The following is a 15,077-nucleotide window of genomic DNA, read 5'->3' on the forward strand; positions in this document are numbered from 1 at the left end:
GTCCCTGGGTTGGGGTTAGCATTCAGCTAGGACTGAACTAGTCAAGGATGTCCTAGTCTGAGTCCAGGATGTTAAACAAAGGGAAAACAAAAGAGTGCAGGGCCCCATCCCTGATGGCTACCTGTAACCTAATGAGTTGAATTGCATTTTTTTATGTCTCAAGATTCCGTGTCCAGCGTTTTTTTGCGGTAATCCATCAGCAAGTTTGAGCATAAAATTACGTACACTCTTTCCTGGCGCGTGCCACATCCTTCCACCCAATTTCACGGAAAAGCGTCCCGCAGTTTTTCTGTAATCCTGCTGACAAACCGACCAACCAATGGGCACAGGTGAAAACATAACCTCCTCGTCGGAGGTAAAAATAAACCTCAATGAGGAGGAAACCTGGACAGCAATAACAAAATGGAAAATGGCAGGTAAGAGAGAAGGAATAACAGGACTAATGTGCAAATGAAATTACAGGGTGAGTAATGGTGTAATCACAAGTTAGTCTGTGAGTGTTTTTCAAGCCAAACAGACGAGAGAGAAAGTGTTAAAGCGAACTTCATCACTCAGGGTCTGTGTAGTCTACATCTCGCTACGCACAGATGTTCTACACTCGCATCGAGCTTCTCGCTGTTTGACAACTGCAAAAACTGACATTTAAGTTTGGCAGTAAGTCGCGTTGTGAGTCTGGGTTCAACTCGAGACTGTAAATCTTTCAGTTTAAAGAAACGCTGCATAATAACCAACGCCCCCCCCCCCCCCGCCTCCTTCCTGTTTGACAGTGGTGCTACCAGGGGCAGTGTGTCGCCTTTGGTACCTGGCCTCAGAGCGCGGACGGAGGCTGGGGGCCCTGGTCGACGTGGGGGGAGTGCAGCAGGACCTGTGGGGGCGGTGTATCCTCCTCCGTGAGGCACTGTGACAGCCCAGCGTAAGTAGGCAAAGTAAGCCACAGCAAGCTGAACACACACATCCGGGTGCCGCCTACAGGTGTGTGTTTGTGTGACCGTGTGCACGCGTGGAGTTGCTAAATATTACGTCAAAGACATCACGGGAAGACACGAGCCAGGGTTAAACAGAGGGAAGAAGGGGCGGAAAAAAGGGAAAAGGAGGGAAGGGGGAAAAGACATAATGTGGAACGCCTGTGTAAGGTGAGCACTGTCGCTCAGGCACCGGCGCGAAGAGGGAGGGAGGCAGAGAAAACAGCCAGAGTATCCTCTAACGCGTCGTCTCGCCGTTTTCTGCAACGATGTAGTGGAAGTAGTCGAGGAGGAGAGGGAGGCTAATGGAGAGACCAAAAAAAGAGACGATATGGGAAGAAAAAAAGAAAAAAAGAGCGAGTGGAGAATAGTTTTCAGGTTGCAGGACTGAAGTCCCACCCCTAAATCTAAATGGCATGTCACACAAGAGCACGCGTGCACACACACACTTTGTCTCCCGGGGAGGCCTCCTTCATGACCCTTCCTAACGCACTCACGCCAGTGAGACGTTGTATTTCTCCTTTTTAATGCTAATTTATCGATGCACTGTCTTGAAGATGTCCTCTCACGTTTCACCTCGCACTCATCCCCCTCTCCTGTGTCTCTCAGCCCATCTGGAGGAGGCAAGTATTGTCTCGGAGAAAGGAAACGTTACAGATCCTGTAACACCGACGTGAGTCCCCTCATTTCTTCTCGCCTCCTTTGCTTTGCTCGTGAGCGCGCTCGGAACCTAAGCTGTCCTGTTGATGGATGCTCTGCTCTGGCGTGGAGAGAGACGGTCGGTCCGCTGAGGCGTTCTGACCCGGCACGGATTTAGCTTGTCACAGCGACGGCTGCTGAAGCTCCTGCTAGCGGAGGCTTTATAAGGAGCACGTTAGCTAGCTTCCTACCCCCCCCCCCCCCTTGGGTTTACTCCTGTCATGTCACCTAATAACTCACGTATTCTTCGTGACTCGTCAGCGGGGTCAACGATGATGACAGCTCAGGGTGTCTCATTGCTCTTTTTTGTGTGTTTTTTTTAGGGTCTGGAGCGAAGCTTTAAGCAAATATTTAACATGGCTGCGAGTTTCTGTTCAAATATTTCTAGGTGGGCTTTCTTTTTTTTCTTTTTTTTTTTTTCTAAAAAGGTGAAAATTGAACGAGTTATGGGCCTGGTGGACATTTAACCGCAAGTCTTAAAAATAATAGCTGAAGCAAGCGTTGAGTGTTCTCTTTGGGAAACAAACAGCATCCCAAACCGCTATTTCATCACACTGACCACACCTTGTCCAGGAAAATGTGTGTGTGTGACACACACATGAATCGATGTTTAGATCTCGGCTATTTATACTCTGATCAGCGGTCAGATATCTTTTCGTTAGCGCCTCCCTCCCTTCCTGTTGCTACTACGTCTGTCCCGCGGGGGGTTACTACGGTGATCCCTCCTACTTCGCCGTGGTTACGGTCCACACCCACCCACGTAATAGGAATTTTCCGCAACGTAAAAACTGGATTTTTCTTTTTCTGGATGTGGCACGAGCCCGTTTGTGAAGTCTAATACCAGTAATTTGAAAAAAATTGACAAGTTACCAAGAAAGACAAATACTGTCACATGAATATAAGCAGTATTACTGATGAATAAAACACAAACCTGCTGAACAAACACTCGCTGGTTCTATTAGGACTCTTTCCTCTGGGCTTGGACTGATGCTATGAGACGTATTGATGCCATTATTTACTATTTTGTGATATTCTACAGGCAAAATGATCAATAGATGATTTAAAAACATGATCAGTGGGTTAATAAGTGCTGGTAATGTGATTTAGGGAGTTTTTTCTTCCGTTAAAGTTGTGCCGGGACGTTTCAATCTCATTTGACCCCGTGTTACACTTGTAATAATATTATTCCGTCTCTTCTGGCTCAATCTGTGTGTTTGATGTTCCGGTTTGCGTCAGCCTCCCCTGCGGTCCGCTCCATCGTGGAACTCGCTCCGGACGTGAAACGCAGCTTTGACCTGAAGCGATTTCATTTTACCCAGGAGGGGGGGTTCGGGGCTTTCTGAGGACCTTTGCACACCAATGATCTAACAGGTTCTTTCCACTTTTTAGCCTCCTCTTATTGGAGCAGCAGCCGCAACATGCAAAAACAAAGCGATCGCTCGACACGCAAAACGTACTGCTGGAATTCTGGAGGAACAAAAGTCTGTTTTTCTGTCTGGAAATAAAATGTGACATAATAATCGCATTCTCTATGCAAATCAAAGAAATAATCATTGCAGATCATTCACGCACTCCAAATTGCAACAGCATGTCGGCCTCCAGAACTTAAAGGGCCGTTCAAGTGTGTTTTCAAGTTTTAGCTCAAATAGATGGATTTTATTTTAACCCTTCTTGAATCCATGCCACAGATTTGTGGATTTATGGATGCCCAGTCATCCCAGTTATGCACTGGTTTCCATTGATTCCCATATAGCATGATAATGGCAAACATAGCAACCCACTAAGTCTCTGTTTTAATAAGAAAAATCTGTATTCCTTTATGTCTGCAACAAAAATGCAGGCTTGATATATAAATTATAAAACTTTTGGTTTTTTATTAGAAACTTAGCAACAGATTCCCGGCACCATTACGTCCAAATAAAAGGGTTCCAGATCCGTCAGTTTTCATGTGCAGGATATTCGTGCATGATTGGTCGCTCATGCAACAAAAAGACAAGGATGAAGAAAAGGAAGAGGAGTAAAGCTTTGTTCGATATTCTAACCAGGCTTTAACAAATGTTCCGAAGCCTGTGAAGAGAGTTTGATTTGTAATAAGAGCTGGTTTCATCCTTTGAAAACACAATCTATGAAACATTTACTCGCTTCTCTGCAGGCCTGCGCTTCGGGATCGCGGGACTTCCGTGAGAAGCAATGTGCCGATTTTGACAACATGCCTTTCCGTGGGAAGTACTACAACTGGAAGCCTTACACCGGGGGTGAGTTCAGTGAGTTTCAAATCGATGGTTTCCCCCAAAGGAACGCCGGTTCTTATTCCTTGCTCTCTGCTGGATCGACTCTGATCCGGCCGAGCCTGAATGGGTGGAAGTTCTATTGTCCCGTATCAATTTATCCCTACGATGAACATATCCACTTCAATAACATGAGGGGAAAAATTGATAAAAGTTGAATGCCGTTCACATCGCGTCGTGCGTTTTTCTGCGTGCAGGCCCAGATCCTAACGCGCTTGTCTGTGTGGATTATGTGTGACCCAGGTGGCGTTAAGCCATGCGCGTTGAACTGCTTGGCGGAGGGCTACAACTTTTACACGGAACGTTCTCCCGCGGTCACCGATGGAACCCGATGTCAGGCCGACTCCCTGGACATCTGCATCAACGGAGAGTGCAAGGTGAGGGGGCGGCGCTTTGCGACGCGATTGCAGCGCGACAGTCCGACAGGCGGGAGCGGAGGTGGAGTACAAAACCACACAAGTGGTCACCACACAGTCCAAAGTAGACGGCTCAGGTAGTTTCAGGGTGTGTGCGTGTAATACGTGTCTCCCTACCCTCCTCGTCCTTTTCTCCTCCCCCATCTCGCCCCTCCCTGATGCAATGACATCATTATCCTCTGTGACATCCGCTGGCATTCGGCTGGTTTCGTCTACGTGAACCGACCCGTCTGACTTTCCTCAGCTCCCGTGCCAGGCGGTTATCGCTGACAAGCCACTCTGCAAGATAACGCTTGTGTACGCGACCGCCAGAGCGCCGAACCTGCAGCGCTCCGTGGAACAATCGAGCCTTTCAGTTTCTGATTGCCATCGAATGTTTGCAGACTCTTATCGAAGCCCTGCAGCTTCGACCTGGGATTGTTTAGTAATAAATAAGATTAAAAAAAAATGTTGTTTTGATAGAATAATGAGTTCATGTACCTTTTGAAAAGTCTTTCTTTTCTTTTTTTGGCACAATTGGTGGATGTGTGTGGAGATGGGGGATTCTGCGATGCAGCTGAAATAACTTTTTTGGTTGCTCTCTAAATATTTGCTTTGACTTCCACCTGACTGCCTAATTTGATTCCTGCTTGGCACTTTCCTGCAGCGTCTGCGCCAACAATATTACACCGATTCTAATATTAAAGCACAACATGGTGTGTGTTTTATGGAGGAGAATATTCCCTGCTGAAAGAGCAGAGCGGGCTTGCGTCGGTCTTTTATTTTGGACGCTGGCGCGATAAATCTCTAAAACACCGTCTGCTTGGAAAGCTTTCAGAAAGGCTAAAAATCCTCTGTGACACAGAGAGAGAGAGCGGCCTTAAGAATGACAGAGAGAGAAGGAGGGAAGAGACGTTAGAGCACAGGAGAGCTGGGAGATGTTCAGGAGATGTTGAAGTGTTGGTGCTAACGGTAATCCTCCGTTTAGAGGCTGATGAGAGACGGGCCCGTTTCAGCGTTTCCTTCTCGAGCCTAAAAACCACCTGACAGATTTAGATGAAACACAACAGGAAGGTTGTGCATGCAGGGATCCGAGCAAGGACACTTGTTGTCGTAAAGAAATGATTATAAAGACAGTTATTTTGCTGTGGATCTGGATTAAAGGCTGGCAGAGATTTGCTCTCAAACAAATGCTAAGCTAATTAGCCTAAGTGTCCTTTTGTGATGTCCATCAAACCACCTCCTCCACACCAAATGTCACTCCAACCTGTCCACAACTGTTTGATCCGTCTTTTGGTCCGACAACCGGCTGATGCCTTCAATTAAAACGATTCCCTCTCTCATCCCGACTGGCATAAAAGCACGTGGGCTGCGACAACATCCTGAACTCCGACGCAAAAGAAGACCGATGCCGTGTGTGCGGGGGCGACGGCAGCACCTGCGAGGCAACAGAAGGGCTCTTCAACGAGTCTCTACCCAGAGGAGGTAAAGCACACCTGAGCCGAGGCCGTGCTGTTTGCAGGATGATATTCACGTTGTGTGAAAAAGCAGCAACAGAACGAGCGTGTTTTGTGACGAAGCATAAAGTCACCGGAGATAACTGCCAAGAAAAACGTAAGTCATCCTCAATCTGGCAACGCGCCTCTCGTCCAAAAGCCAGCAGATCCTCCAAAAAAATCTTCCATGGAAATGTGCACCTTTTTTCTTTTTTTTTTGTCACAGCAGACAGAGAGCATATGTTTTTGGCTATTTAGAATGATGCTGCCAGAATATAGATCAAAACACAGCGTTTCCCCCATTAATTACATCATGAAGTAAAGACAGGGACGTGGCGCTGGCTTTAGCATGAGGCTGTTCATAGAGAGCAGGAGAGGGAAAACATATTTCTCCTTCTACGGTATGGCTAGTAAACCATCTAAAAATACTGTGTGTGACTGTAAAAAAAAAAAGAAAGAGGAAGGGGATTGTTTTGTCCTCCTGCTTTGTCCATTTTGGGTCATTTGAAATATATTCTATATGTACTCTCACCTGACTTGATGTGTAGCTTTCTGTAATCTCTGCATTGTGTAAAAAAAAACAACAAGAAGATTTGGCGAGGAGAGAAAAGACCTCCTTAAACCAACCCTGTGTTTTGTCTTCCAGGCTACATGGAGGTGGTTCAGATCCCAAAAGGATCGGTTCACATCCAGATAAAGGAGCTGGCCATGTCGAAGAATTATATTGGTAAGTTGTTCTAGGCTCAAATATTCATGGTCCCCAGTGGGAGAATCACACTGATTTTGAAGGTCACCTGATTTTCTTCTAGCCCCACCCCCCAGTGAGGTTTTATTAATTAGCAGAATATCTGCAGCTATTCGTGGTACCTGGAGGGTGAACCCGTGGTGAAATATTGATTATCGAGTAAAACACTCCTGATTCGAGGAAGATGCAACCAGATGCCCTGACTTTCCCTCTAGCGCCCCCATTAGGTTGGATCGGATATAAAATAACATTCTATCCTACGGGACGTGTATAAAAACTCATCCAGGGTGGCTTTACTAATTCGTTTACCATCAGTAGACAACTGTTTAGTACGTGACTGGAGCATCGAGCAGTAAGCGCCGCTGTGTCTTCTTCATGATGATGATGATGATGTCCTTGTTTCATCTCGCGCTGAATCGGGCGAAGCCGCAAACCAGCCTGTAAAGGGACCCCTTAACGCTAACACATGTGACGGCCATCTAGAGGGCAGATCCGTCCGCTCCGTTCCAGACCAAACACGAACCCCAGTGCCCCGCTGGCAGCGCCGGACCCAAGCGTCCGGATTCAATTAAGCCGTCCTCGCGTCTTTTCATTAACGGGAGAAGGACATGTGACAGCACGTTGAATTTATAGCGGGTGGTGTTGATGGAAGGCTTAGGAGAGCCGCACCACGTTTATATGGCGGTGGTGACAGCTGCCTGGGACGCCAGGATTACGGGGACATGATGTCTCCACATCAAAGTTTAAAGCGGCCGATTTGGGGCAAATTTCCCTCCCAAGTAAATTTGGCAAATTTATGAACTGAATTAAAAACAAAATACAACATTGCTGTTTGTGCAGGTTCGTCCTTGCTGCCTGGTTTCCATTGTTTAATGTCTGATTAAAGCTATGAGCCGGCAAAAAGACCGAGAAAAACAAAATCACAGCAATCAGTGCCAGATGTGTTGAAACTGAATTTATTGGGAGAGGATTGGAATTTAAAAGAGTAAACTATTGTTCGTATAATTTGCCTAAATGCGGCAGAGGGCGAGCCAGACAGCAGAGCGAGCGCTTGGATGGCTTCTCTTCATTTGGCCTCGTGTCAATGCGCAGAAAGTGGATCTTTTCAGATCTGTTGTGCCTGGAAACCCTCGTTTGCTTTGACGACCAGACTGAGTGGTATTCACCAGGTTCGTCCGGGCTTTCACCTGAAGAGCGTTTTCATGCGCTGACTCATTTAGACGTACGTACATGTCGGTGCGCGTGAAAGTCTTTTTTTTTTTGTTTCTTCTAAAAGTTGCCGAGTTCAGGGAGGCTGAGAAGCGACGATGGCGATGAAGACGAATGACGGCAGCAGCATCACACTGAAATGATTGCCTCCACCTGCTGTCTAGCGCTCTGAAAATCACGTCTCGTTTTCAGCCTTGAAATCTGAAGAGGACGATTATTACATCAACGGAGCGTGGACCATCGACTGGCCCAGGAAGTTTGACATCGCCGGGACGACCTTCCACTACAGGAGACCCACTGATGAGCCGGAGTCCTTAGAGGCACTGGGAGCCACCACTGAGAACCTGGTTGTCATGGTAATGAGTAATACTGTACATCTACTACTACTTCCGAGCAGCATCGACGTCAACAGGCCAGACGTGGTGGAAACCGCGATGAACGCCGCTCTCAAGCTCGTACCCGACTCTTTCTCCTGCTGCACCTCCCACTAAGTTTTCCGTTTTTTTGCTGCTGCTCCTGCAGGTTCTCCTCCAGGAGCAGAACCAAGGAATACGCTACAAGTTCAACGTGCCCATCCAGCGCACCGGAAGCGGCGACAACGAGGTGGGCTTCTCCTGGCACCACCTGCCCTGGTCGGAATGCTCTGCCACCTGCTCTGGAGGTAAACGTTCCATTCCCGCTTTCTCCCGCTGGAAACTTTGCCGTTTAATTTCCAGAAAGCTTGTCACAGCGAATCACGTCTCCTCTCCTTCCCTCCCATCAGGCACCAAAATCATCAACATTTTTTTAGCTTGGTTTTCCCAGATTTTATCGACTGGTGCAGCATTTATCTTTCTTTTTTGCATAAAGTCGGTTTATTTACGATAGAGGAACGCCGTCTCCTCTGCAAAGACCTTCTGTTAAGCTCCAGTGGCGGGCGAAAAGAGCACGCCAAGCATTCTGGCATCGAATACTGGCACACAATGTGGGTGTTTAGAGTCTTCTAGAATATTTCTAACCTTCTCAAATATTGAATACCTCATATCTTTGTACGTGTGTGTGTCATTCCGCAAATCTTTCCCAACTAATAATTACCGGTACACAAATGCCAAAGACCGGTGTGTGGAAACCCAGTATCATAATTTGCAACAGGTTTCCTTTATAGCTCTAATAAATTCAGCGTGTGCATTTCCATATTTAAGCCAAAGTAATGAATATGGTGTCATTTCTGCTGCTCTGCATAGCTTCTGGTTTTCCCGGCATGCGCGCGGACACACGGCCACGCTTCTTCAGCGCTCGCCCTGCAAAGGGAAACGTTGAAAATCTGAAACCGCAGTGAAACGTTGACCGTGGCCTCAAGAATGACTAAACCAAACCTTTTAGCCCAAAAGCGATGGGTTTCATGTAACAATAAATACGCTTTCTTCCCAGTTGTCAAGTGTGGCCTGGACGGGGTTTGTAATATTTAGTAAAAGCATGACTGAATAAGCATGCGGCTTTTTTCCGAGGAAGGATTTCCAAGTCCAAAGCAGAAGTTTGAATACCGGCCTTCGATGGGGAAACACACACGACCTTCCCCCCTTTGCGTTGTCGCCCTAAATTACTTCACTTTCAGTTCGTCAAATGTCGCTCGCCACATCATTACGTGTCGTTTAACGTATAACTTTAACAACAAAACCTTTGACGGCCTTACATCTGAAATGCTTTGCCCCATGCGCCCCGCGGTTCCACACAGATGGGTAGATGTTCTGCTCTTCACGCACACACATCCATATCTCATTACAGCCGCCAGACAAGTCTGCTGTGGGATACGTCCCATGGGGGGGGGGGGCGGCAAGACAGACCCTTTCCGAGCTGGTATGGCGTGTACACGTGCACGCGAGACAGAAAACACATGCATGCTCCCACACACACGCAGTGGGAGGTGTGACACCGATACGGTAGCCCTCGCTCGCTCCATTAGAGGCCAAAGTAAAGAGCTCTCTGCTCTGTAAAAGTGATTTGCCAAGGTAGCCTCCAAAGAATCAAGAATTTACATGTCTGGATTTACGACAGACTGAAAGCGATACCATCAGCGCCGGACACGGCCGCCTGCCTCCCTGCGTCTGACGGGGCCTAAGCTCCGGGTTGCTTTACTGATCGGCCTCTTCCTCCTGCAGGCTCCCAGAAGCAGGAGGCGGTGTGTAAAAGGCTGGACGACAACTCGGTGGTCCAGAACAACTACTGCGACCCGGACGGCAAACCCCCGGAGAGCCAGAGAGACTGCAACACTGAGCCGTGCCCCCCAGAGTACGTCACGCCGAGCCGTCGGCTGTTTAGTAGAGGATGTCAGAAATGGGTGAAAGTAAAGTTTAGATTATTTGCTGAATTTCTGCTGCATCTGGAAGCAGCGTAGAAATAGTGACTTTGCTAGTTGTACGAAAAATAATTCCCTTTTAAATGCTAAAAAAGCTTGTTGAAGCTGTGTCTGCAACTCAAACGGCACCTTTCACACCGCACAAAGACATTTGATCCATTGTTAATTTACATTTTTAAGTACTGCAGATTTAAATTAATGCTTTCAAAAGAAGGTCACTCTATAAAAACGAGACTGACTCATGATATTTATCCGCCTTCAATGAGCCCTAGTTCGTGAAATGTGCTTTGGAATAAAATAATAAAATATAATGGCGGTGATTTATAACTTCACATGTTAACTATTTTCAACGTTCGGCTCGTGCCAAAACTCGGAGCCCTGAAAATGGCCACCTGTGTTTGATAGTTTTGGCATCAATACCGATCCTCCAGGGGTAATATACGCGTACACAGGTGGAATATGAACCTGTGTTCCGTGGCCAAATGTCTGCTCGCCTCGCGCTGTAGCTGGAAGCATGGTCAGACTCACTTCCATCATGTCTGGAAAAAGTGGGATTAAATGCGTCGGGTTAATTAGTTTCAGACTACCTGACAGTTGTATATGAGAGCTGGTGTCCTTTAAAAAAAAAGAAAAAGATAGCATCATAAATCTGCTGCACAATTTGCAGTTTGTTTTCATACACTCGGACTGCAGACCCAGGTTATTTATTTTGACATCTGCATTCAGAGGATGCAGACCTATGGTATCATTTATTTTGATTAGCACTTGACAGCTGTTGCAATGCATGCGTGTGTATTGAGTTACTGCACACACGTGACTTTGCGTCTGCTGCGAAGGCATTCGGCTCCTCTGCAGCCTCGGGGAAGGCCGGCGAGAGGAGACCATGTAAACAGGCACTGGTTTTATGGGCTCGAGTCATGAAAGCCAGCACAGATGTTTGAACACATTGTTAATGCTGCATGCATTCCTTCAGATGATGTAATATCTCACAGGCTGGACGTGTTCGGAGCGCCGTTGTTTTATGATATTAATTCTGACGAGGGTGGACGAAGGGTTTGAATAAGAATAATTCACGCTCCGATGAAGGTCGGAGTGTTCTTTTTGAAGCGATTATCGTAAGGTAAACTTAGTGTCAGTGCTACCAAAGTACTAATTAAAAATGGGAAATATGTGCACTCTCTTTAGCTGAGCATTTGAAGCAAACATCCAGTGCAATTAGCTTATCGAGGCTAGCCAAATTATACCAGTAAAACCACAAACTGTTTGAGTCCGTGCTAAAGTAACGCGACACAACTTGCTACTGAGTTCCAGATAGTTGGACTTTTTTTAAACTTTAAACTAGTCCCCTGCTGGGACTATGGACATAATTTGGGTTATACCCAAGAAAGTATTGAAGGTTGATGCCCAGATTTCACATTTTAGGTACCGGTACGTTAATGTGATGTTGCACGGGGAGTATAACGCGCTTGTGCAGAGCAACAACATTGATTAAAATAACAGGAGTTCTTGCTTTAACCTATGTTTCTCCTCTCCAGGTGGTTTATCGGCGACTGGTCGGAGTGTGGAAAGACGTGTGACGGCGGGATAAGGACGAGGACGGTCCTGTGCATCAGAAAGATCGCCCCCGCCGAGGAGGAGACGCTGGAGGACGCCTCCTGTCTGACTCACAGACCCATCGAGCGAGAGTCGTGCAACAACCAGTCCTGCCCACCGAAGTGGGTCACGCTGGATTGGTCAGAGGTGACACAAAGATCCCGACGTTGACATTAGCTCATTTTGCCATTGAGACGATCTCACGCGTCTTCTTCCCTCTTCAGTGCACGCCTAAATGCGGTCCTGGCTTCAAGCACCGCATTGCTTTGTGCAAGAGCAGCGACCTGACCAAGACCTTCCCGCACGCCCACTGCCCGAGCCACAATAAACCTCCGGTCCGAATCCGCTGCAGTTCAGGGCGCTGTCCTCCTCCTCGCTGGATCCCTGGTGAATGGGGACAGGTAGGACAGCCTGGTCTATGAACTCAAGCATGGTTTTAACAAACACCAGCGCACTGGTTAATCCTTTAAAAAAGATAGCCTGAATATTAAAAAGACAAAAGATAGACTCCATGTGTTGGCGAATGCGTAATAGAATTTCCACCTGGGTGACACGCTGACGGTTCCAGCTTGTGTGCGTCAGTATCCTGGCGGCTGTTTGAAGTTTATCTCTGCCTCGGTCCAGGCCTCTCTGTCACTTCCAGGAACAGGATTTAGAAGAACAACAGAGGAGTAGCATTCTTTGGTTCACCGTGACATGGCTGCTGAGCACTGTAAAACACAGCTGACTCGTGTTGGCGAGCGGACGCCAGAGAACGTGCGTCAGAGAGCGGCGTCTACGAAAAGGACGGCGTGCTAGTTTGTTGATAGTTCAGTGTAAAAGTGGACTTTTAGAAACAGCGATGTCTGTCTAGAAGACGTCTTCTCTGGCCAGATGTTGCTCTGGTGATGTCATGGTTTTAGTGCGGAGTGGCTCAGGTCAGACGTTAAAGTTCAAGGGTCACCTTCTCCATTCTGTCAATGCAGATAACGTTCATAAACACCTCAGACGGGCTCCTCGTCACGGCGAGCTGAGGTTGTGTCTGTTGTTGTTGTTGTTGGCTGTAATCACAAGTTGCTCCCTCTCTGCTCCGGTCCTTCACCGGCTGCTGAGCGCCAGGTCAAAAGGTCACCGGATCAAATCCAACTTAAGTCGCACCACTGACAAACGCCATCTGTCATGGCCGGCAGCCGGTCCTAATAAAGACGCTTTAATTGGGAAGGGATGACACGAGGATTCGCTGATCTAAGGCGGCTAGCGGTTCATTGAAGGTGACAGAAAGCCCGTTGGATCTCGGTCCGTTTGTTGGAGGCCGGCGTCATCGGCACGTTTGCACGCGGGCATTGATCGTGACGCTTCCACGGCAACAAGACATCCACTTTGCTAGAGGTGTGTTGGCAGTTCCTACAGAGATGATTTATGGCCGCCCATACATCTTTTTAATTTGTACAGCCCCTGGCACTAGAATCGGGGGGGGGGGGGGGGGGGGGGGGGTTCAGAACAACCATTACGTGTTCTCTGCCTCTGTTGTCTTCAGAGATCATGACATTGCTTTTATTTCTCCGCCCCTTCAGATCTGAACCAAACCTTTTTGAGCTCTACTCGGGCTCAAGCCTTATCTTGCCAACAACTAATGGAAATCTAACGAAAAAACAAATGGTGATGACATAACCTCCGTGTCAGAACTATAAATTCAAAGAACACAAAAAAATAGTCTGCAGGGTCTCCGCGCCCTGATGAATGGCTGATTGGATGAATTCCTGCGCTGTATGTGCACGGAAGACTCAGACCGATGACTGGAGGAGACATACGGCATTTACCTCGTTGTCTTTTGGACATTCTCCCGCAGAGACCGTAAAGCCGAACGCCTTTTCTGTTGCAGTGTTCCGCCCAGTGTGGCCTGGGCCAGCAGATGAGGACGGTGCAGTGCCTGTCCTACACGGGGCAGCCATCTAACGAGTGCGCCGACTCCCTCCGGCCGAGCACCATGCAGCAGTGCGAGAGCAAGTGTGACGCCACCCCCATCGCCAATGGTGACGGTAAGACGATTGCACCGCGTGATCGCGATCTTAATATCACAGCGTTGCAAATCAAATCGACACTGACCAGATAAGACGCGCGTCTCACTGTGAGACCGCAGTGGCAGATGGTCCAAATGTTCCGTGCCTGCACTGCTTTCACAGAAAGCCCCAATCAAAAAGGTTATAATCTGTCTCCATCTTCATCTTCACCGTTCCACCATGACCTAAACACGCTTGGATGACACACTCCCCTGCACTTTGCCAGCTGCATTAATCTTTCCAGTGAGGTTGGCTCCTGGTCAAAGAGAAACAGCTCAACCCTCCGTATACACTTACACATGATGGATGCTTATTCAGATGCATCAAGAAGGGCCTTTCGATTAGCCTGAATGGAAAACGTGAGCAGCGTTTACAGCCTGGCTAACGGGATTAGCTGTAGGCTAATTGTTCCTTTATGGACAGCAGTGAGGCAACGTCTCATTTCATTTGGCTCTGCTGAGGCAGGGGCCGAGGCCTAATAAGGGAAGACACTCTGATCGTGATAAGGCATTTCAAACACTGCCTGTCCAGCATCCAGCAAACAGTGTGTGTGTGTGTGTGTGTTTTGTAGGGATGGCAGATAGCCCAGTTAGCGAACAAGGCCAATATCTATCTCAGTGTGCCCAAGTATAGTTGCAGAGTTTTATCCTGTTGAGACCTGAAGGAGATACTCCAGCCCCCGTATAGAGGCCTCGCCCCAGTTTGTGCCTCTCCTGGTTTACCAGTGCGTTAATTTCACTGCATCAAACATCTGAACAATGAAGCTTGTTTAAAAAAATATTCAAGACATATTTCTGGACTCCTTGAATCAAATATGTCGCTACCAAAGACCTCTGACCCATTTCCAAAGTTTGAAATGTGTTTTACTGCCGAGGAAGCAGATACAACAAGCAATATTTGGGATCAGAAATAAAATGTTACAAAATGAATATGTCTTTTAAAGTCTTGAAAAGCAGATGCAACGGATTTCTGCAGGAGTCCGCAGAAATCCGTTGCAGATGCAGAAATAGTTGCAGCTTGCAGTCGGTGGTTTGGGTCACAGTGACAGGCAGGTAAACAGGAAGTCCAGGGGAAAGTCTACAACATTAGGATTCTGTCACACGTCACAGTTTTCAATCAGATGATTATGATGGGCAGAGTTTTTGAGGCACAGAAACGGCATGTATAAAATCTCTGAAGGTTCTGCCGTGTTCTTTGTCTCTCCAGAGTGTAAAGATGTGAACAAAGTGGCCTACTGCCCGCTGGTACTGAAGTTCAAGTTCTGCAGCCGCGCATACTTCAGACAAATGTGCTGCAAAACCTGCCAGGGTCACTGA

General features: G+C 47.5%; 1 protein-coding gene across 1 annotated transcript in view; it reads left to right on the plus strand.

The window, feature by feature from the left end:
- The window catches only part of adamts6 (ADAM metallopeptidase with thrombospondin type 1 motif, 6), a 30,291-nt gene extending 15,214 nt beyond the window's left edge, over positions 1-15,077 (plus strand). The window contains exons 12-24 of the mRNA XM_068752826.1: positions 768-913; positions 1,572-1,635; positions 3,814-3,916; positions 4,193-4,326; positions 5,706-5,829; positions 6,487-6,567; positions 7,987-8,150; positions 8,317-8,455; positions 9,933-10,062; positions 11,665-11,869; positions 11,947-12,123; positions 13,584-13,740; positions 14,968-15,077. Of these exons, the coding sequence (XP_068608927.1) occupies positions 768-913; positions 1,572-1,635; positions 3,814-3,916; positions 4,193-4,326; positions 5,706-5,829; positions 6,487-6,567; positions 7,987-8,150; positions 8,317-8,455; positions 9,933-10,062; positions 11,665-11,869; positions 11,947-12,123; positions 13,584-13,740; positions 14,968-15,077 (1,734 nt within the window). The remainder of the gene's footprint in view (positions 1-767; positions 914-1,571; positions 1,636-3,813; positions 3,917-4,192; positions 4,327-5,705; positions 5,830-6,486; positions 6,568-7,986; positions 8,151-8,316; positions 8,456-9,932; positions 10,063-11,664; positions 11,870-11,946; positions 12,124-13,583; positions 13,741-14,967) is intronic.

Source organism: Brachionichthys hirsutus, chromosome 19, assembly GCF_040956055.1.
Source record: "Brachionichthys hirsutus isolate HB-005 chromosome 19, CSIRO-AGI_Bhir_v1, whole genome shotgun sequence".
Lineage (NCBI taxonomy): Eukaryota > Metazoa > Chordata > Actinopteri > Lophiiformes > Brachionichthyidae > Brachionichthys > Brachionichthys hirsutus.